The 23,367-nt window shown below is 45.5% G+C and overlaps 3 protein-coding genes and 1 pseudogene across 8 annotated transcripts in view; all 4 read right to left on the minus strand.

The window, feature by feature from the left end:
* Nucleotides 1–18,139, minus strand: part of LOC110013331 (aerolysin-like protein) — a 58,486-nt gene extending 40,347 nt beyond the window's left edge. The window contains exon 1 of the mRNA XM_078944756.1: nt 18,083–18,139. The gene's annotated coding sequence lies outside the window, so the exon portion shown is untranslated. The remainder of the gene's footprint in view (nt 1–18,082) is intronic.
* Nucleotides 1–23,367, minus strand: part of tssc4 (tumor suppressing subtransferable candidate 4) — a 58,765-nt gene that overhangs the window by 34,638 nt on the left and 760 nt on the right. For 2 of the 4 annotated variants that reach the window (XM_078944759.1, XM_078944758.1), the window contains exon 2: nt 19,813–21,356. In XM_078944759.1, the coding sequence (XP_078800885.1) occupies nt 20,528–21,286 (759 nt within the window). In that variant the 5' untranslated portion in view covers nt 21,287–21,356 and the 3' untranslated portion in view covers nt 19,813–20,527. Of the gene's footprint in view, nt 1–19,812; nt 21,357–23,216; nt 23,353–23,367 lie in introns of those variants that run through there. The other 2 variants (XM_078944760.1, XM_004086060.5) reach the window with 2 other exon arrangements.
* On the minus strand, nt 252–18,150 carry LOC101160881 (aerolysin-like protein). 2 transcript variants are annotated; one of them, XM_023953756.2, is made up of 2 exons: nt 18,083–18,150; nt 252–1,457 (listed from the first exon to the last, which is right to left on the minus strand). In XM_023953756.2, exon 2 carries the CDS (start codon nt 1,441–1,443, stop codon nt 502–504), a length of 942 nt encoding a protein of 313 aa, XP_023809524.1. In that variant the 5' UTR covers nt 1,444–1,457; nt 18,083–18,150; the 3' UTR covers nt 252–501. The 2 variants fall into 2 exon arrangements, with proteins under 2 accessions (XP_023809524.1, XP_004086107.1); XM_004086059.4 differs by lacking the exon at nt 18,083–18,150 and adding an exon at nt 2,894–3,006.
* LOC111947183 (aerolysin-like protein) lies at nt 16,503–18,202 on the minus strand (annotated as a pseudogene). Its single transcript, XR_013654973.1, has 2 exons — nt 18,083–18,202; nt 16,503–17,511 (listed from the first exon to the last, which is right to left on the minus strand). The product of XR_013654973.1 is annotated as an aerolysin-like protein (transcript).

Here is a 23,367-nt window from a genome sequence, read left to right on the forward strand (position 1 = left end):
CTGATCACCTCTGTGATTGAGTCACTCTCACGTGGTGTTTATGGTCTAAAACTCAGTAGTTTGAAATATTATTCAAAAGTCCCAGTGCATTTTGGAGTTTTTAGTTTTAATGTTTGTGTTGCTCTTATGTCTGAGCTTTCAGTGAATCTGAAACTGACCTGTAGTCCAGCGCCTGGTAAGAAAGCTCACCAAGACCTCTATGGCTGATGCCTGGGGGCCAGAGGGAATCAAAGACAACCAGACAGACACACTTGTTTTCTTATTGGAAAGCAAAGATTTATTGCAGACGATAGCAAAAGCAGCTAGCTGCAGCACAGCACATAGCAGTAGAAACGTGTCAGCTTCACAAAAACTTTGCCCAAGATAAAGATCACAGCTATGAACAGGGGTCACAGGGTTGCCTTTGGGTTGTCACAGGGTCATGAAATAGTGTGTACAGGTGAGGACAGAAAATGGCTGAATGAGGAAAGGAATTTAGCACGAGTAGCTAATCGGTGGGATTCACTTTTCTGTCACGATGGTTTTAGCGTCAGTGTAGGTGACGCCTTTGTAGATCCCGCTGGTGTTGAACTTGAAGGGCATCCCGTTGCAGCAGGTTATCTTCACCTTTCCCATGTAAGGGAGATCCACAGTGGCTCTGCCAATGGTGACTTTCACATCCACCGTCTTCCCAGGAGGAACATTGACCGGGAAGGAGAACGTCTCCTTCCTCTCATCGGTGTTCTCTAGACCGTAGGAGCTTTCTGTACTGGTGGTGAAGCTGAAGCCAGTAGACGATTCGACCACCTCTGGTATCCCTGCCTTGACCTCAAAACTGAAGGTCGCTTCCATTTTGTTTGACACGGACCAGGAGGATTTCTTGGTGATGGTTTTACTGGATTCAATTGTGTAGGACTGAGGCACGCCTGTGTTATTGGTGTAAGTGACAGCCTTGATCTCCTCTGTGGCCACCTGAGGGATCACCTGGTGGAGGGTGGGGTAGTAAACGTCGATCAGCTCAGTTGACTTGATGGTGTTGATGAACACAAACCCCAGACTATCTATGTCAACCTCACACCTTCCTATAACTCCCAAACAAATCCCAGACCCAACATCAATGGGGTACTCTGTTTTCAGACCCCAGTCGGTCATCTGTGGGAAGAATTCTTGTCCTGCTGTTGTCCTGATCCTGATGGCGCCTAGGCGAGTTCCTGCACCATTGCCCCACAGCGAGAGCGACTTAATCTGCTCGCCATCCTGAAATTCCATCTCTGAAAATCCTCCTTCAGCCCTTCCAAACTGCCTGACCCGACCATCGGTCAGCCAAACCTTGATGCCCTTCACCTGCCACCCTCCCACCCACACCCACAGCTTCTTTAGCGTGGCCCCGTTGCTTTCCCCGGTGAAATTAAAAGAATCACCGCCTTGTCCACCAATCATTTTCATAGGTACCAGGTACAACATCTTTGCGGTAGAACCTGCAAGAAGAACAAGAACAACCTCCGTGTCAGTCAGACACTCAAGGTTCAGCAACGACTGAAGAGATTTCAGAGCAACAGACCGGTGCCATGAAGACTCTGAAGTCACAGAAACTAATGAGTCAGCAACACTTCAAGTGTCTGGACTTATCTGTTATGTTATTTTTCTGTCTAGGGGTTCTAGAGGAACATGACCTCCACTAACTTCCCTAGACTAACATAAACAGGAGAAAGAAAGAAAATCAGTTCACCCCTAAAGCTTCCCTTTTAATTATAAATCTGTTAAGTGCATGTATTTTCTATATTATTCAAACTTCTGTTTTTAAGACAGTTTTTATGTTCTGTTTTTTTTACACAATTATAGTCCTTTTTCGTTGGGATTTTTCCGTGTGCCATTTCAGAAAAAGTGATCACTTCAGCCGAACAGAAAGAAGTGTTTGGAATGTGAGATGATTAGATCATGAAAGACAGAACTTCCTGTTATTACAGCAGAAAATGATTAACAACTGCCTTGTGACCTAAAGATAATTCACTCACCATGTTACTAGGGAGACCTGATTTTAAATAAAAGTGCGAGGTTGGAACAGACACCCTGAGAAGAGCGGTTTGGAGCAGAAAGGTGGTCTGTTTCTAGGAAATTTCCAAGAAATCGTACCTGGTTCTTGGTGTCTGTTTCCTTTGTTAATACTGTCTTGTGTTTTCAGGAATAACCTTGACAAAATCACTCAACACACTCAACTGGGAACACTGGGTGCCAGTGGGTCAGGAGGTTGAGCAGGTCGTCCAATGATCCTCGCTCCCCCTAGTCAACTGTCGTCGTGTCTTTGAGCAAGACACTTCACCCTCCTTGCCTCTAGTGTTGCTCCACTGTTGTGTGAATGCATATGAATGTCCTGGTGATGGTCGGAGCAGTCCTAGGCGCAAACTGGCAGCCAACTGGCAACTGGGGCTACAACAGTAGCTACCATCACCAAGTATAAATGACGGGTGAATGAATAATAAACACACTATAAGAACTTTGAGTGTCTGGAAAAGACCGGATAAATCAAATCAATTATTATTATCAACAAAAGACTACACAGAATGAGCCTGAACACAAAACACTGCCGAGAGCATAGTGAGGAGAGCTGGAGACTGTTTGCAACACATCTGCGTTCTCTGGCCTCCACGTGAAAATGTTTAGAGACAGACACGCAAAGAAAAAACGAGGTCCCACTCTGACAGAAATAAAGAACACAGAATAAAATAAAATTCTAACTAAATGTGGCCACAGCCATACCAACATCTTCAACTACAGACTATAAATGGAAAATCACACCAAAGCACAAATCTTTTTCCTAAAATAAATTCTAAACTTTCCTCCAGACATCCAATCTGGTGATTCAAAGACAAACTTCTTACTGTGGGATTCCATCCCAGGTTCTTACAATACTCACAGCAAAGTTAGACCTTTCATTGAACCTTGGGTTTTGTTGCTGGGCGGTGTGGCTCCCTCCTCAGTGCTGCACAGACTGAATCTGCTCTCTCTTATATAGACCTGAGGGTGGGGCCCATGATGCTCTGGCTCTCCTCCAGCTGTGGATTTTTCCAGCCTGACCTCCTCAAGTTCTGTTCAGATCTGCTCTCTGCTCTGTTCTCTACCGGCCACAACAGCCAAGTCCCCACACTCGACATTTGTGAGAACAGAAAGAAAGTCTGGGTTTAATCTGACCATGATTGGTTAATTTTCAGAGCGTTTTGCATAATTAAATACAAACAACAAAATACAAGAAAGAGAAAATTCTGAAACCAGCTCACCCATTTGCCCTCCCCTCTATTCACAAATCCACTTCACACAAAATGCAAACGGGCGCAAAAAAATGACTGATTATAATAGATGTGCGGCGTGGCTGTGGATTGAGGAAACAATACATCAGGAATCTCTTATACAAAGACCAGCTCAGCCACAGAACATAAGCCCAAACAGACATGAACTCGTCTGTAGTAGAACACAAAATACACACAAAAACACACAGCGCTAACCGCAAGAACTTTCTACATTGTTTCTGGAGTGTTTATTATGGCCTGCAGCAGACAAGGACTGGAAGTACCATGTTGTTTTCATCTGATCAGAACCCCAAAAGTGACAAGAAAGATACCCTACATGAGATCTAAACCCGTACCCTGACGAGAAAGACATCCCGGGTCAGATCCGAACCTGAAACCTGACAAGAAAGACACTCAAGGTCAGATCCAAACCCCAATAACCAACGAGGATGACACCCCAGATCGGAAACCCAGAAGTAACAAGAAAGACATCCTAGGTAAAATCTGAACCACAAAACGGACGAGGAGTTGTTTTGTCTTCAGTTTTGCAGTTCAGATCTGACCTGGGGGTTTGACAAAGGAGACAAGGTTTTTTGTAGGTTTTTTAAAGAAAAGTATACCAGTGGTGAAAAAGAAACCCAGAAAGATTAGGATCTCTCACATAAATAAAGAAGGTGCTTCACTGTTTCTGTACCATCACAGCAGAAGGTCCATGTGTTTATGTCAATATTGGATTTATCGTGAAGAGAATCGTTAGACTGATACGATTACGAGGTGATTTGCTTTTGCTTATGGAGGAATTGGAAATTAAGTATATCTTGTCAAAAAGTTTTGATTGTACTCTCTAAAATTGTCATAATTTTGATCTTTCTTTTTATTTAACATGTGAAAAAATGTTGGGTAAAATTACAAGAGAAGAGGGTTTGTTGGCTGAACTGAAGAACCCAAGGGTGGTTCTCCAATCCCAGAGACAACCTGCAACAGATGTGAGTAACTCTCCACGCTCAGCTTGGAGTGAGGCCTCCTTGTTGCCGCTCCCAACGACAGTGCCCTGACATTGTCGAGAAGATAGCGATGTAGTTGACATGGACATGACTGCTGTACCCTCCATGGTGCAACCACCGCCCTTCCGTCAGATGGACCCCAAGATGCTACCATATCGGCCTGAGGAAGATATTGAAAATGTTTTACTCCGTTTTGAGGGGATTGCAAAGACTTGGGGTTGGGCGTACACTGAATGGGCATACAGACTTGTACCTTTGTTAACTGGAAAGGCTCTAGCAGCCTACTCAGCGAGGGATGAAGACCTCTCAGACTCATATCCTGATATCAAGGAGGCTTTTTTGGCCAAATTTAATCTTTCAGCTGAGACTACAGACAATGTTTCAGAGACACTAATGTCTCACCAGGGGAGTTGCCTACAGAGACTTATCATCGTCTTAGTGGTTTATATTGTCGACGGATAAGGCCTGACCAACGTGGTATGGAAGACATCGGAGAAATCATCATATTGGAAAAATTGTTTCGCACCTTACCTCCTGATGTACTTACGTGGGTGAAGGAGCATGAACAACCAACAGGGATGGAAGCAGCTAACCTTGCAACCCAGTCCATTAATGCTCACAGAACAACTGGCCAAGGACACAGCAGCGAGTCTTTCATCACACCCTTGGAGATGGGCGGCGGCCGGTTGACAAAAGTCCAGAGGCTCAGAGATCCAGCAGTAGTGTGAGGAAGACTTTACCTCGTGGTGACAATGGGGGACAGCATTTAATCTGCGATTTGTCAGCCGCCTGAACATAAAGCTTTGTTCCATCCTCTTAAAAAGCCCAAAATGTCTGTGTCATGGGTCCCTCAGGGAAATAAAGGCAGAGGAGCCAAGTTGAGAAAGTCCTTTCTTTATTAAAAGAACCTGAACACTACAATTGTTCCACGTAGGGCACATCAGCATGTCACTCTCCAACTCTCTCTTTTTACTTCCTGTGACACTCCCTTTGAAATGATAAACCCCTACTATTGGGCGCTGCTATTCATTACATCACAGGTTACATCACAGGAAACATTTTACGTCTTACATTGTCTAGCAAGACATTTAAACCTAAAATAAATAAACAGTGTGGATACCACCACCAGTTGACGTTGCCACACAGTCACAGTCCGGTTATTGTTGTGTGCTACAGATAAGTGTTACCAAGTTGCAAGATCCATGTTCAGACCCTACTTCCTTTTACCCAGTGACTGGTAATGGTGTTCCTTTAACTGCTTTGTTAGACAGTGGCAGTTCTAAGTCTTTGGTAAAGAAATGTTATATAACAGACCATGTTCTCAACTATAAGAACAAAACTGTTATTGAGTGTGTCCATGGACATGGCAAAGTGTATCCCACTGCTGAAGTTACTTTGGATCTGGATGATCAAGCATCTGTTTTGCAAGTTGCAGTGTAGGACAAAATGCCAGTTGATTGTGGTATTGGGAGGGATTATCCTCTTTTGTGGGACTTACTCAGGGACAAAAGACAAACCAATGTTATTGCTGTAATCAATCCAATCCAATCCACTTTATTTATGTAGCACATTTCCCAAACATGCAGTTTCCAAAGTTCTGTACAGTGACCAAAACCAGACAAAAGATTATCAAACAAAATAAAAGCAAAGTACAGTAATAAAATGAATACAAATAAAAACAAGATACAAACACTGATAAAAATACAGATAAAAATACAGATAAAAACCCTGAGGATCACACAACTCACACGGTGTTACAAGCAAGAAACAAAAATGTGTTTTAAGACGGGACTTAAAACACTCCACAGAGGGCGCTGTTCTGACATGCAAAGGCAGACAGAGAATGCTCTGTATCTTCTAGTTTTGAGCCTCGTTATGGGCTCCACAGGTTGAAGCTGGCCCTCTGACCTCATGGCACGAGCTGTAGTCACAATGTCACAGGTTAAGGCTGGTTTGGAACCTCTTCCAGGTTTTCATGATGATCTTTGTGAGGGCGGCTACAAAGGCCAAAAGAAATCACAGCGCCAACTCCATCAAGAAAAGCGTTGAGGGTCTTTTGAAACTCTTATGCAGAAACCTCAATGTTAGAATTTGTTTGGGATGTACCAAATGATATTAGACATTTACAGTTGACTGACACTTCTTTGGCTTTTCTGTACAATCAAGTTGAAACCAAAACTGACAATGTCGCTACAGATACAAAATGTGTATTAGATCAGTGTTTTTCAACCAGTGTGCAGTGTGGCGTGGGAGATGGTCAAGTGCGCCGTGGGAAATTGCCCTCATTCACTAAAAACAAAACTAAAAACATTTTCCATCTCCAAGAAATCAGCTCTCTGTGTATCCAAACAGGCCCTGTTAAACACTGAGTAGTTAGGAATATAAAAGATCTTAAAATTTCTTTTTCTTTGTGTTTATTTAATTCTATTAAAGACATTTTGATGAGAATCACGGTACCGCGATTTAGCTGCAGCTATAACTGTGTAAAGAAAAGTCCCGCCCCTTTAACTGTCTCCGCCAATCATTCTTGAAGGCTTAATCACATGTCATCAGTTTGACCAATCAGAAGTGGTTAAAGTCTTCACTTCCTTGTTCTTAATTCTGCTGATAAAGTCGCTCAGTTCTGACAAAAATACCAGCTAAAGCTCGCCTTTAGCTGGTGGTTCATCTCTTAAAAAAAACAGCCGCAACTTCCTGCTTTTTCTGCCACAATTATCACAAAAATCCACGTGAGATTGCGGGGGGGCGGGGGCGGCTGTCAATCAATACAGACCGTGAATTTCTGCTTTTTTTTTTTGGATGCTGGTGTGCCGCGGGATTTTTGTCAGGGTTAAAGTGTGCCGTGGCTCAAAAAAGGTTGAAAAACACTGTATTAGATAACCATATTTTATATATTCAGGGAGAGACGGGTAAGCGGTTGGTAGTGCCTACTGTATCCAGATCTATAGTTTTGCACCTAGCCCAGTTCCATGGGCAGGACACCTGGGTCATCTAAAAATTTATTCAAGATTAGCAAAGCGCTTTTACTTGCCAGGTATGTTTAAACATGTAAGAGAGTTTTGTGCTTCATGCCCTTAAACAAGCACCGCTACATCCTCTGGCAGTTATTAGTACCCATTTCCAGATTATTGGATATTGTACGACCACAGAAGAGAAGCAGTTCTGGATACAAATATATTCTGGTCATGTTTGATTGTGCAACCCATTTTCCGGAAGCTTTCCCTTTATGTACCATCAAAACAAAGGCAATAATAAATGCTCTTGTTCAGCTTTTTTCTCATGTAGAGTGCCGAATGGTTGCCTTTTCTCTTGTTTGCATTCAGAGACTTTCTCCAGGCTTCCACAGGTTACTCCCCATTTGAGCTCCTGTAAGGGTGGCCAGTCCAGGGACCCTTGGATTTGTTTAGAAAAGAACGGGACACAAGAAAGGAACCAGTGGCTGAGGGAATCCTGTCCTATGTACTTCAGATGAGGAATCATTCGGAAATGTACAGAGAACTGGCACAAGAGAACCTCAACAGAGCCCAAAGTGATCAAAAAACAGCGAACGAGTTCGCTTTTCAGGCAGCCAAAACTCTGCAGTCTATTCCCCCCCCTAGGGCGGTAGTTAATTAACTCACCTGTTCAGCGTTCTATTTAAGTCCAGGTGTGCAGCCGTTCATTCTCTTTCTTACCGCAGCGCTGCATTCGTCGCATGTTCTCCATGCTGTCGGTGGTTTTCCTGGCGTGTTTTTGCGTTGTGATGTCTGCCCCGCTTTTGTGTTCGGACAGTGATAATCCTCCGTATTCAGATGGGGAGTTTTCCGTCATTCCTGCGACTGCTCCTCCTGTTTCCATCTCCCCCGGTGGTTCCGCCTCTGCTTCGCGTCCTCAGCGCCGTAGCTCCCGCATTTCGTCTAGGCGCTTAAGGGACTGGCCTGTCCACCGTCTTTTGGAGGCTCTGTACGAGCAGGGCGTTCCGGTGCCCAACGGTCTGACTCACGAAGACATATTCCAGTACTTTTGGCTCAAGTCGATGGTTCGGGCGATCAGGGTGCCGGTGTCACTTGCTCAAAAGGGAAAGGGAAGGCTCCCTCCCGCAAGCGCCCTGTTTCGGCGACGTCCTGAGCCGCCGCCGTGCTTCCCGAGTCTTCCCGTGACGCTATCTCTACGTCCCCGACCGAGGCTTCCATCATCTCCTCTCTCGTGGATATTAAAGGTTCTCTGGATAGCATGAATGCTCGGATATCCTTGGTGAAGCGTGCCGTGATGCCCCCCCTTTCCTCCCTCGAGGCCAGGTACATTTTCGGCCCCGATTTCGTTCCCCCATTTGTCATAATTTCAATGAAGGTGTTTGTGTGTTTCCTAATTGTAGATTTGTACAGGTTTGTAGCCTGTGTGCGGACAGTCATCCCCGCTCTGTATGCCCCCGGAGGGTCCGGCCCAAGTCTTCCGGGAATTAAAATTTGGACATCCTTCTACACCCGTGAACATGTCAGCTCTCTCTGCTGCCCTGGCTTCTCACCCTGACAGTTGCTTTGTGAACTACCTCAATACCGGTTTGGTTCAGGGTTTTATGGCTGGTATGTGTTTTCCCCCTTATGTTTGCGGGAACCTGCTGTCAGCCCGTAATGAGCCTGACGTTGTGGATTCTCTCCTAGCTAAGGAGGTTTCCAATGGCTATATGATCGGACCTTTTTCCAGAGTTCCGTTTCCGGTGTTTCGGGTTAGCCCCTTAGGTGTGGCCACTCGGAAATATTCCGGGAAGAAGCGCCTCATTATAGACCTCTCCGGTCCTCATAATTCTTCCGTTCCGAGTGGTAACAGTTTGATTCCCAAGGGGGTGGGGGGTCTAGCCTGCGATGCGCCTTGGGGGGGGCTACTTGGGAGTGGCCCCCCTCCTATGGTTGCCGTATGGAGTGGGCCCCCCCTCTTTCGGTTTTATTTGCACCTTAGACATGTAGGGTCCTTGGTAGGGGGGGTGCTTGGACATCACTGCAAGCAAGCAGCAGATGTCCTCCTGGCACCCTACTCGCCAATTTTAACCGCACCTTAGACATTTAGGGCCCCTTGGTGTGGAGGGTGAGGGGACATCACTGTGAGTAATCAGGAGATGTCCCCTTAGTGCCCTACTCGCCAATTTTAACTGCACCCCCCTTAGTACACACACCCCTCCCCCTTCAATATATACATTCAAACATAAACACACACACGTGCACACAAACACCCTCCCAAACACCCATACACGCACACACATTTTACAAGGAAGGTGGGACCTGGGTCCATCTGTCCCCTACCCCTTCCCTGGTGGGGGGTGCGGGCCCCTTGGCGATGGCGGCCGTGTCCCTTGGGTGCCGGCTCCCTGGGCCCGGCGGTGCTCTCTCCGCACGGTGGGGGGGTTCATATTACACCTGAGCCGGGGGTGTTCGTGTCCCTTGGGGGTGGGTCCTGGTCCTTGCCCCTGGGCGCTGGGCCCCGCCAAACTTCCAACATGGCCGAGCCTGGTCGGGCCATATTTATAACACCCCTTGTGGGCCGCCCTTTTTTCCCCGGGGTTCCCCCCTGCTGGGCGGGGGCGGCGGGCCCCTGCCTTGCTCCTACCTGGACCAACCGTGGGCCGGGTGGGTGGCTGCCTGGAGTGCGGAGCGGGTCTCCCTTGGGGGGTCCTGGGGTCGGGGCCGGGGGATGCCCGGAACTCCTGGGTGGTGGTGGGGTGCTCGTCTGGGGCTGTGGGCGTCCCTCTCCGGCGGGGCCCTGCGTTGGGCTCTTCCGGCGCGGCGGGGGGCTGCTTTCCTGGCTGGGCTGGGGCGGCGCTCTCTTTCCCTCTGCGCCTCCCTGCTCTCTGGCTCTGGGGGCCTCGCGGCGGTCCTGCTGGCCCTGGCCTGGGTGGCGGTCTTGGTCGCCCGGGGGGCGGTTGTTCCCTGCCTGTTCCCGTATGGCGTTGGGGGAATTCCGGCTGCCGCTGCTGCTGCGGCGGGGGTCTGGGTGTGGGGGTGGCTGGGCGCTCCTCCTCCTTCTTTTCACATTCCACCATCCATTTTAGAAGAACATAAACACTCACTTGAGCACAGGTGTTGGCTCACCTTTGCACTAATAGTTTGCATGATTGAATGAATGAAAGATTTCACACTAGTTGGTTTAAAGGCATAGGTATGCGTTCGTGAACACTATCTGTTTTGTGTACATGTTGACATGTGGACATTTTTGCAGCTAGCAGGTGTGTTGATAATATTTGAGTGTGTGTGAACAGGCCCCGCCCTTTTTGTACTACATTTGAACCGTACCGTAACGATAAACAACCAGTAAACCTGTCTGCTCTATGCTGCTTCATGGTCTTACCCCCCTTCCCCTCCTATTATCACCCTCCTACCCCCCCCTCTCTCTAACGTCCCTCTCTCTTCTTCCCCTCTTTCCTTTTCCGTCCGGTCCAACACCAAAGATTTTCAAACATGATTGAAATTAATAAAGTTTGGCCTCAATTTCAAAAGGGGTTTATTCAGACATACCTTTGGTTTGTCTGAAGATGAATAACCCCTCTTGTTAAAATAAAATATGTCCAACACAAGAGGCCCTCAGCTCTCATCTGTTTGCCTAGCTGTTGGACAGGACAAGTTAAAAAAAAACAAAAAAACAAAAACAAAAAAAAAAAAACAGTTTGATTCCCCGTGAGCCCTTTTCTCTTTTCTACGCTTCGGTCAACAATGCTATCTCTATGATAATTTCCGCTGGACGTGGTGCATGGTTGGGGAAGGCTGATATATCAGATGCATTCAAGATTATGCCTTTGCATCCCTCACAAAGGTATATTTTCGGAGTTAGATGGCGCTCTAGGTATTATTTTTCTGTTCGTTTGCCTTTAGGTTGCCGTAGCAGTCCTCGCATATTTGATTCTTTGTCGGAGGCCCTGTGCTGGATTTTGTATAATTCCTTCAGGCTTCCCTATGTTTTGCATCTTTTGGATGATTTTTTGGTAATTGATTTTCCTTCCTCACCCCCATATCATTGTATTTCTACGGTCTTGTCGCTTTTTTCCCATTTAGGCGTCCCTCTCTCCCCTGAGAAAACATGCAGTCCTTCCACTCATTTGGAATTTCTGGGTATTGTTCTTGATAGTGCTTTGATGCAGGCTTCTTTGCCCCCCGATAAGCTCACTCGCATTCGTGAAGCCGTGTCGTCTTTTCTGTCTATCAGTCATGTGACTAAGAGGGATTTGCTGTACCTTTTGGGTCATCTGAATTTCGCTATGAGCATTATTCCCCATGGTCGCTCTTTCATTTCTCGCCTTCTTGTTATTGCCGGTTCAGTTCCCGACCTCCATGATCTCGTGGTTCTGGATGACGGTTCTCTGTCAGATTTGCGTTTTTGGTCTCTTCTTTTGGTTGCTTGGAATGGCATTTCTTTCTTTTATAATGTTCGTTTCGAGTCTTCTGACTCCCTTCATTTTTTTACTGACTCTGCTCCGTCCGTTGGTTTTGGGGGTATTTTCGACGACGAGTGGTTCGCAGACATTTGGCATCAGAACTTATGGAAGCTGCACCCCAATCTACGGCTTTGTTTGAGCTTTATCCAATCGTAATAGCATGCTCGCTATGGGGAAAGAAATGGTCGAGAAAGCGGATAACAGTGTTTTGCGACAATGCACCTGCAGTGGAAATAATCAAAGGTCGCTCTAAATGTGCGTTGATAAATAGTCTCATGAGGCGGTTGACTTGGTTTAGCGTTTTACATAGTTTTATTCTTCGGACTACCTTTATTCCTGGCCATGTGAACGTTGTCGCTGATGCTCTCTCTCGCTTCAAACTTTAGGAGTTCAGTACTCTGTGTCCAAAAGCCGATCCTCACAGCCTCCCCTGCCCAGCGTTCCGACAGATGGATTAAGTTTTTCCCAATGAGTGATTTGCTGTTATCCGCTGCCGAATATATGAGGTTTGGTTTAGCCGACAATACAATTAAAGCTTATGATTCATCCTGGACATCCTACAGCTCTTTCTGTGCTAGTATTCATGTGCCCCCACTGCCAATTAATGTACCACTGGTCTGCGCTTTTGCTGTACATCTATTCGAGAATCCCCAGTATCAAGTTCAGAGCATCAAGTCCTGCCTAGCTGCTATCCAGTTCCACACAAGATGCTGGTCTTCGTCATCTACAAGTCTTCTTGGACACCCTGCCATTCGCCCTCTCCTCAATGGTTTTCTGAAGGCTCGTCCATCCGGAAATGATAAAAGGTTACCACTTACTCTATCTTTAATGCATAAGATAGTGATGAGATTACGAGCTGGTTTCGTTTCCCCTTATGTAGACTCTTTATTAGAAGCTGTAATTTTAATGGCTTTTTGTGGTTTCCTAAGATGTAGTGAATTCACTACTACAACTCTGTCTTTCAACCCTCAGCCGGACCTCACTTTTTCTGACTTATCATTCACTGAGCATTTTTATGTTCTTAATCTTAAACATTCTAAAACTGACAAACTTTGCAAAGGTGTTCAAGTTTTTATTGCAAAAATTGATACTGTTTTCTGCCCGTTTTCTTCAATGCAACGCTATCCGAGCCACCGACCTACCACACCCTGGTCAGCACCTCTGTTTCTCGTGGATGGCGTTAAACCCCTGACTAGAAGTTGGATGGCTTCCAAGTTCCGCAGCCTCTGCTCGTCCTGCGGTCTCCAGGCTGATCATTACACCTTGCACTCCCTTACAATTGGTGCTGCAACGACCGCTGCTCTTCATGTGCCTACTTCTACTTTGAAAGCTATGGGGCGCTGGTCCTCTTCCGCTTTTCAGAGATACGTTAGATTTAAAACAGACGATATTTTAGCAGCTCAAAGGAAAATTAGTCATGTCTGAATGGTGAATATGTAGCCGGGTGGAAGCCTTAAGAATGAGTAATTAAATGCCTTAAATTGCAACCAAATACGAGTAATTAGGTTGGCTCCTTGTTTGTTTATTTTGTTTGTTCATCTTGTTGACTCTTTCTCTCCTGCAGATAGTATGTTCCCCTAGTGGTTCACGAACGGGAGCGGCCCAACGGTCAAAGGTGCCGGGTCACACATAGCAGTTCCACTAGATAGTGTGTCCCCTTCGAGGCGCTGTACTCGAACGGGGGCGGCCCAACGGTCAAAGGTGCCGCGTCACACATAGCAATTCCACTACATAATATGTCCCCTTCGAGGCGCTGTACTTGAACGGGGGCGGCCCAACGGTCAAAGGTGCCAGGTCACACATAGCAGTTCCACTAGATAGTGTGTCCCCTTCGAGGCGCTGTACTCGAATAAAAGAAATGAAAAGAAGGGGGCAGCCCAACGGTCAAAGGTGCCGGGTCACACATAGCAGTCTTACTTTAAATGGAATGGAATGAAATGAAATGAAAATGGAATGCCGCCGAAACACACCTCATCTTATGACACACTGATTATACATTTACATTCTTTCTTCTTGTTGATCTTTGGTTTTGGGGGTTTCTTACCCTAAAGTTTATGGAAATTATCTCATGGAATTGTACGTAGCCTTATGCCAATCAAAGTTTGTTAATGCCAACTAAGCTGTAAATTAAGTATGTGAAAATAAATGTATTCTACTGCAAGAATTTTGTCTGACTGAAATCCTGGTATGACAAGAAAGCGTGATGTAACCCGGGTGATCTCCTCCTTCTGTTCGTCCTGCCCAAATGCGTACGAGTTATCGCGAGACATGCGCATGCTCCCGGTACTTCCCACGTGACCGCGGTGCCTCTTAAAAATGGCGCAGCACAGACGGCCGTGGGAGGCTACTCTGAGCTGCTGCTACCAGGAACGTCTGTCTGTGTGCCAGTTATTTGTGTTACCGGGATTTGTCGGATTTGAGAGGGACCTGGCCAGGTTCCATCCCCATTCCATCCCTATTTCCATCTCCATTTTCTTGTCCTTCGATGGCGAGCTGCCTGGAAATTGCCTAGAACCAGTGCGGTAAGGGGTGCAGCAACCCTGTCCTCTTCCCACTTCACATTGCCTTCATCAAAGGCACAGAGTGTCTGTTTACCTGGACAATAGAACCTGGATTAACATCTTGGTGTTTCAACAATCAGCTGTTATGGAACCCATGAACTCATGATCTCTTTCAAGCCCTGTAATTGGGGAATAACTACATAAATTTGCACTTCCTGCACCGTAGCCATTTGTTGTGTGTTGTTTGAGCTCTTCACCTCCCTCCCTGAGACGAACCAAGATATTGCAGACGCTAGCCTAAACAAGAACCCTCAATGAAAAGCATAACTTAGAAGTATCCTCATTCGGGCTACATGTTAAAGTGAGTCAGCGTGATTTGAAACCAAGTAAAAAAGTTTTTCATACTTTTACAGCTGACAGCAAAAAAACTTTGGCTAAATGGCAGGGTCCACATGAATTGATTAGACAGGTTAGTCAAGTAACATGAAATAGCACACCCAGAAAAAGGAAAGCAGAGTAAAACATATCACATTGATTTGCTGAAAGAGTGGACAGACTGTGAGCAACCACCTTCTCAACAGACATTACTAGTGTGCAAAATACACGATGATGGTGATGACCCTATTACCTGTATGCCAGATATTTCCTCTTCTGTGCAGCCTCGATAAACTTTCACTTTAGCAGAAACAGGAGTCTAATCTACTGGCACAAGTACCTGACCTGTTTAAAGATGGACCTAGGAGGACTTTGCTAGTCAAACATACCATCAATCTAAAATATTCTGCACCTATTCTACCGGGGCCTTACAGCATCCCTGAGTGTCTGACACACTCTCTTAAGGAGCAGATCAAGAAAATGATAGACTTGGGGGGTCATTGAGCCGTCTGAAAGTGAATGGTCCAGACCAGTGGTGATGGTTCCAAAGAAGGATGGGTCCCAGCGTCTTTGCATTAATTTTAGAAAGGTGAGTGTTGTGTCCCGCTTTGATGCATGTTGATGACCTGATAAAGCATATCTTGCCTGAAGGCCCCTTCTAATGGAATCTGCCAATAGCCCTTACATAGGTCTAATGTGGTCAGATAGTGTGCTTTTCCGATACGCTTTATCAGGTCATCAACACGAGGCGTGCGGTATGCATCAAATCGGGACACAACACTCACCTTTCTAAAATGAATGCAAAGGCGCTGGGACCCATCCTTCTTTGGAACCATCACCACTGGTCTGGACCATTCACTTTCAGATGGCTCAAGCGTATCGGAAAAGCACACGATCTGACCACATTAGACTTATGTAAGGGCTATTGGCAGATTCCATTAGAAGGGGCCTTCAGGCAAGACACAGCTTTTGGAACACCACTGGGTTTGTATCAATTCGCAGTGATGCCATTTGGGCTCCATGGAGCCCAAAAAAGCTTTTTTTTTTGGGTTATATTTTTGGGTTATATTTTTATTTGTAAGTGGAGCTGTGCTCCTCAGGTCTTTTTACGCCGTTTCATAACAAAAAAACAAGTTTTACCATTACGTTTGATCCAAGGAAATTGAGAAACTCCTGGATTTTTCTCTCCATTTATCACTTAAATGACATGAATCTATTTATTCAGTGGGATTCTATTGATATTATGTCTGGGGGGATCTCTATCCAGCCATTTAATAGAAAATAGATTAAAATCCCCACCTACCAATATAAATCCTCTGAGTGATATAAATGCTTTTACTCTGAAAAGGAACAAGACACCCATATGGTCCTCAGGGCAGAAATACTGTCACACCCTTAGACCACTCCCTCTTACCTGTGCGGTTGTTCAAAAGGCCCAGTTTGTAGTTTTAATGTTTGTGTTGCTTTGATTGCTGAGCTTTCTGAGTCAGTGAATCTGAAACTCCGACCTGTAGTCCAGCGCCTGATAAGAAAGCTCACCAAGACCTCATTAGCTGATGCCTGGGGTCCAGAGGGAACCACAGACAACCAGACAGACACACTTGTTTTCTAATTGGAAGGCAAAGATTTATTGCAGACGACAGCAAAAGCAGCTAGCTCCAGCAAAGCACATAGCAGAAGAAACATGTCTGCTTCAAAAACTTTGCCCAAGATAAAGAACACAGATAAGAACAAGGATTAGAACAATGATTACATGACATTTCCAAAGAAGACATTGCCTGTCGTGGGCCAATCCTCTAAAGACAATGGAAGACACAGTAGACCACACTGTGAACATTGGGTTTCTAGTGTCGGTGATCTAACACACAAAATCCAGGACAGGAAAAGTCCAGCAGTAATTATCACAAAGGTCACAGAGACGCCTTTGGGTTGTCCATGATATAGTGTGTACAGGTGAGGACAGAAAATGGCTGTGAGGAAAGAAAGTTAGCACGAGTAGCTAATCGGTGGTATTCACTTTTGTGTCACGATGCTTTTAGGGTTGGTGTAGGTGACGCCTTTGTAGATCCCGCTGGTGTTGAACTTAAGGGTTTTCCCGTTGTAGCAGGTTATCTTCACCTTTCCCATGTAAGGGAGATCCACAGTGGCTCTGCCAATGGTGACTTTCACATCCACCGTCTTCCCAGGAGGAACATTGACCGGGAAGGAGAACGTCTCCTTCCTCTCATCAGTGTTCTCTAGACCGTAGGAGCTTTCTGTACTGACAGTGAAGCTGAAGCCAGTAGTCGCTTCGACCACCTCTGGTATCCCTGCCTTGACCTCAAAACTGAAGGTCGCTTCCATTTTGTTTAACACGGACCAGGAGGATTTCTTGGTGAGGGTTTTACTGGATTCAACTGTGTAGGACTGAGGCACGGCGGTGTTATTGGTGTAAGTGACAGCCTTGATCTCCTCTGTGGCCACCTGAGGGATCACCTGGTGGAGGGTGGGGTAGTAAACGTCGATCAGCTCGGTTGACTTGATGGTGTTGATGAACACAAACCCCAGACTATCTATGTCATCCCCACCCTTTCCTAGAACTCCCAGACAAATCCCAGACCCAACATCAATGGGGTACTCTGTTTTCAGACCCCAGTCTGTCATCTTTGGGAAGAATTCTTGTCCTGATGTTGTCCTGATCCTGATGGCGCCTAGGCGAGTTCCTGCACCATTGCCCCACAGCGAGAGCAACTTAATCTGCTCGCCATCCTGAAATTCCATCTCTGAAAATCCTCCTTCAGGCTTTCCAAACTCCTGGGCCTGACCATCAGTCAGCTAAACCTTGTTGCCCTTCACCTGCCACCCTCCCACCCACACCCACAGCTTCTTTAGCGTGGCCCTGTTGCTTTCCCCGGTGAAACTAAAAGAATATCCGCCATGTCCCCCAATGACAGTCACAGGTGCTAGGTAAGACATCTTTGTGGTAGAACCTGCAAAAAGAAAAAGAACAACTTCCATTTCAGTCACAGACTCAATGTTCAGCAACAATTGAAGAGATTTCAGAGAACCAGACCGGTACCATGAAGACTCTGAAGTCACAGGAACAGCTGAGTCAGCAACACTTCAAGTGTCTGGACTTATCTGTTATGCCCTTTTTCTGTCTAGGGGTTCTAGCGGAACTTAGCCTCCACTAACCTCCCTAGATTAACATAAACAGAAGAAAACATAAAAGAAAACAGCAGTTCACCCCTACAGCTTCACTGTAAAGTAGAAATCACACTCAGCAAAAGACTACACAGAGTGGGCCTGAACACTAAACGCTGCAAAGAGTACTACATGGTAAATAAAGAACACAAAACACAGAATAAACAGAAAATTCAAACTAAATGCGTCCACAGCCATAACAATGTTTTCAACTACAGACTATAAATGGACAATCACACCAAAGCATAAATCTTTTTCCAAAAATAAAATCTAGACTTTCCTCCAGACATCCAATCTGGTGATTCAAAGACAAACTTCTTACTGTGGGATTCCATCCCAGGTTCTTACAATACTCACAGCAAAGTTAGACCTTTGATTGGACCTTGGGTTCTGGTTCTGGGCGGTGTGGCTCCCTCCTCAGTGCTGCTCAGACTGAAGCTGCTCTCTCTTATATGGACCTGAGGGTGGGGCCCAGGATGCTCGGCCTCTCCTCCAGCTGTGGATTTTTCCAGCCTGACCTCCTCAGTTTCTATTCAAATCTGCTCTATACTCTGTTCTCTACCGGTCACAACAGCCAAGTCTGAAGTCAGTAGCATTATGGTCAGGTTTACAGCCCGTTTGTCAGACCAGAATGAAAGTCTGGGTTTAAATTTTTTAATTAAATTTTCAGAGATTTTTGCATAATTAAATACAAACAACAACATACAAGAAAGAGAAAAAGCTAAAACCAACTCACCCATCTGCCCTCCTCTCCATTCACACATCCCCTCCACACACAATGAATACAGGCACCAAAAAATGACTAATGTTAGTTTGTTTTCCTGTTTCTCTCCTTTTTTTTAATGGTAAATGGCGTATACTTATATAGCGCCTTTCTTCCTACAAGAACAAAGCGCTTTACAGTCCGCCTACCACCAGAGGCAAGGTGGGGTTCAGTGTCTCGCCCAAGAACACTTCGACTCATGGGCGTGCAGGGCGGGAATTGAACCTGCAATCTTATGATCATGGGTTAGCTGCCCTACCGCTGCACCACGGCCACTCCTTTTTACATTGCCCTGTCCAGCAGCTGGGCAGACAGATGAGAACTGAAGGCCTCCTGTGTTGGACATATTTTACTTAAACAAGAGGGGTTATGAATCTTCTGACAAACCAGAGGTATGTCTGAATAAACCCCTTTTGGAATTGAGGCCAAACTTTATTCATTTTAATCGTATTTGAAAATCTTTTGTGTTGGACCGGACGGAAAAGGAAAGAAGGGAAGAAGAGAGAGGGATGTTAGAGAGAGGGGGGTTGAAGGGTGATAATAGGAGGGGGGGATAAGACAATGAAGCAGCATAAAGCAACAAGTTTCTGGATGTTTATCATTACCGTGATGTTCAGATATAATACAAATCTCAAAGGGGCGGGGCCTGTCCACTCACGCTCAAATGAATGTTATAAACATACCTGTTGGCTCCAAAAATGTCCACGTCAACATGTCCACAATACAGATAGTGTTCACACACGCATACTTAGGCCTTCAAACCAACTGGTGTGAAATATTTCATTCAACCACGAAAACTATTAGTGCAAAGGTGAGCTAACACCTGTGCTCAGGTGAGAGTTTATGTTCTTCTAAATGGATGGTGGAACGTGAAAAGAAGGAGGAGGAGCACCCAGCCACCCCCACACCAAGACCCCCGCTGCGGCAGCCAGAACCCCCCCAACACCCGCAAGGCAGCAGGTAGAGGATAACCGCCCCCCCTGCTACCACATCCGCCACCCAGGCCAGGGCCAGCAGGACCGCCGCGAGGCCCCAGAGCCAGAGAGCAGGGAGGCATGGGGGGGAAAGAGAGTGCAGCCCCCCCCGCCGCGCCGGGAGGGCCCCACCCGAGAAGACTGTTTCTCTTTATTTCTTTATTTATGGTAACCTCCACCGTTTTTGCACTTAACTCTTTCTAGAATTTTAAACCTATTTTTACCAATTTAGAGACGTGCTGTGAGGAAACAACACATCAGGAATCTCTTCTACCAGGAACAGCTCAGCCACAGAACATAAGCTAAACAGACATGAACAGTGTGTAGTAGAACACAAAATACACACAGACTTTTAGAATGTTTCTGGAATGTTTATTTATTTCAAATTATGGTCTGCAGCAGCCGAGGACTGCAACAGGTGAAAAATGTCTGACCCTGAGGCTGCCATGCAAAGCTGCAGCTCCTGCATGGCCTCCTCCTGCAGAGAAACGCAAACAGTTAGGAGCAAACAGGAGGCGCTTTGGGATGCAGATTAACTTTATTGCTGAGGAAGTTTGAATGCTGGCTGGACGCTGCTGCTCCGGTCCACTAAACACACAGGATGGAAAACGGCAGCAGGAGGAGAGACGTGATATCAGACCAGAAACGCCAGAACAGAAGCTCCAACGCGACTGTCTGAGGATGAGAAACTCTGTTTTAGGAAAAGACAAACTTTAGAATCCATTCCCTCTGATAATGTGAGCAGCATTCAGCAGGACAAAGAATCTCATGCATGAAACTTTCTTTAGCCAATTTATGATTTATTTGAACCAGAATGAAGAATTCTAGGAGGAATTTCAGGCCTTTTTTGGATTCTTTTATTGTATTTCCTGCTCTGCTAAGATAACTGCAGCATTGTTGGTCGTTAGTTTTATGAAGAAAGAATTCATGAAACGTCACTAAACCAAACTCTCATGCTTTTTTCAGCCTGGTTTGTATTGATAGTTTGTTCATATGTCAAACTTTCTTTGAATAAAACATCAAATGTTCCAGCTTTAGCACAAAGTCAGCATCAAATCGAGCATTTTAGCACTCATCCTTGTGATCCGAGCTCCTTCTGTAGCTCTTCCTCTTCATTTTCTTGAAGGGGGTGAAGCTGGGGAGGGACTCCTGCTGGTCTCTGACCTCCTCTGCATCCTGCTGGGTCTTTCCAGCAGCCTTGTTGTCCTCCTCCTCTTCCTCAGCCAGGTGACTGAGGTGCAGTCTCTTCTCCTTTCCTTGCTGGTCTGACTCAGAGATTTCTTCCTTGAACGCTCGTTTGGGTTTAGAGAAGACCACCTTTTGCTGCTGGTCGTGGGGGGGTTCACCGGGGGGGCGGTTGCCCTCTTCAGGCCGCAGACTGGACAGGAAGTTGTGCGCCGCCCTGCGGTTCTCCTGATCAGTGGTCTCCTTCACGTCCTCCAGGCTGTAGCGCGTCCAGCGATCAGGGTGCAGCAGGTAGTCCGGGACCCCCCTCTTCTTTGCAGGAGGGGGACATTTGGGAGGGGGCATGCTCTCCTCGGGGAGCAGAGGTGCCGTCTGCCTCTCGACGCCATCCAGGCAGTCGAAGACGCTGCGGCTGCGGTCGGAGAACGCAGAGTTCCCTCCGCTCAAGACGAACGTGCTCGCAGTTGAGCGGGTGGCGCCGAGAGCGCACGCCTCCTCGCCCCCGTCGTCGCTGTCATCCAGCTCCGGGTCAAAGGGCGCCCGGCTCAGCTCTTCCTCGGGCTCCGACTCGTCACTGGCCGACAGCTCAAAGCCTTCTTGGTCGTCGCCGCAGCTCTGGACGCATTTCTGCTGCGACATCTTCAGCCGCGGCTGCAGCCGAACCCCGAGCCGCGAGGAAGACAAACCCGGTCAGGTGGGAACCCCAAAACTGTAGAGGAAGACACCAAAGGTCAGGCCACCCCATCAAACCTGCATGGACTGGTTTTAACATCTACCAAAACAACAACAAGCTGCTAGGACCTGTGAGGACGGACCACCGAGCATCCAACAGTAAATATGAGGGTTTTGGAAATAACCTGTAAAATAATAATGATCCTCTATGTTTACATCCATTTTAAAAGCAAGCATAATTATTTAAGTCCTAATTCTGTTCAATTCAAAACAAACTTGAAATAAATGTTTTGAAATAATGACCCAATAAAAGGTCAATAATTACAAGAATGCGCACGTGCAGCCAGTGCTGAACGTTGTCATTGGCTGCACGGACCCACAGGAAGGGTCAAGGTTAGGATTTCGGTAAGTTCAGGCAGGTATCCAGGAAGCACGTTTAAACTAGCCTGACTTTAAGCCTGAACTCTGGCTGAAATCCGCCTGAACTTGCTTACTCTGGGTATGTCGGTATGACCAGATTTGAGTTAGTGTAATTACGCTGGACTTGGTAACCCTAACTCAAACTCCCCAACCATCAAATCAGAGAATATTTGAATGAAACGTCCTTTCCCTACATCTCAAATTCAAATTATATAACCCAATATTTCAATAATTCAGAAAAGAAACAAATACGAACCAAATATTTCAAACTCCCCATCCCTCCTAAAGCCAAGGAAGTCAATTTTAAAACCTTTTCAGGTATTTTACCCTTCCAAGGAATTACTAAGAAAACGGTTTGGAATTCCTGAAAACTGCTGTTCTTTTTGTCATGATGACATTGAAACAACTGAGCATCTTTTCTTTGAATGTTTTGACTCTAATGTCTTTTGGAATTATTGGCTTTTCCCCCAAATCCCACATTTAGCAGACTTTTCTATTAAGGACATCATTTTTGGGTTTAATTTAAAAAACAAAAAAACACAGAACTTATTTTAAATGTTGTAATTATTTTGGGTAAATTCTATATACATAAATGTCAATTCCTTGAAATCCAACCATATTCTTTTACATTTCATAAAGAACTCTGCTCTTTTTTTCATCTGCAAACTTCATGGAAATCAAACTTGCTATGGAACTTCAAAGTATTATATGTAACTTGCAGCTTTTTGAGAACCCCCCAAGTCAAGAATCATTAAAATGTCTATGTGACCCCCTTTTTATTTTAATTTCTTTTATTTAATTTTTTTTCGGTATTATTGTTATATTTTTATTTTATCCTGCCTATGTTGTTTGTTCATGTCCTGTACTTTTTCTACTTTTCTATACTTGTCATAATTGTATACAATTGTTACAAATTGTAAACCTCAAGTGTTTTTTCAATTAAAAAAAAAGCTAAAAATAAAGAAAATACCCCCCTGGTTCCTGAGCGGCTGTTTCTGCAGCTCTCCGCTCCTCCAGGATCAAAGTACAATTTTCTCACAGTTAATGGGATTTTAACTTTAAATATGTTTTCCATAACTTTGTTTTCTAGTAAAAATACGTGCGAACAACAATAATAACATCATCATGATCATCAGCCTTAACAGCGCATGAATTAAAACATCTGTTTCATCTCATATATGAATTTTTTTTGTGCCTAAAAAACTAAAGCTTTTGTTTTGATTTTATTTAAAAAGATTGGCAATAAAAATAAAAATAACTCGGAATATTGACTTCGTAAAAACAAGATTCAGACTGAAGTTAGTTAGCATGCTAAGTAGCACGATGCTAGTAGTAGCGCGACATGCTAACAACGTTACAAATGCTTATAAACAAAACAAAAATGCTGTCTAGCCGAAAAGAGCTGCGAAATGCGCTGTTGTTTACATGACAAATATTTATATAATACGCGTAGTTTTGACTTAAATCCCGTTTGTACCTTTGAAATAGCGCAGACCGCCGGCCGAAACCCTCTTCTTCTACGGTAGATCGTGTAATGTTTACGTCATTACTGCCCCCTAACGATTGTCCTGTGGTACTGCAGACCGAGCCGATCCGCGCATGTAAAAAAACAAGGGCGGGTCTTTATA

Source organism: Oryzias latipes, chromosome 3 (genome assembly GCF_053564925.1).
Source record: "Oryzias latipes strain Hd-rR chromosome 3, Olatipes_Hd-rR_3.1".
In the NCBI taxonomy this organism is placed as follows: domain Eukaryota; kingdom Metazoa; phylum Chordata; class Actinopteri; order Beloniformes; family Adrianichthyidae; genus Oryzias; species Oryzias latipes.

What these genes read in the sequence shown, in the direction of transcription:
- LOC101160881 (XM_023953756.2), bottom strand. Translation starts at nt 1,443, where the DNA reads ATGTTGTACCTGGTACCTATGAAAATGATTGGTGGACAAGGCGGTGAT.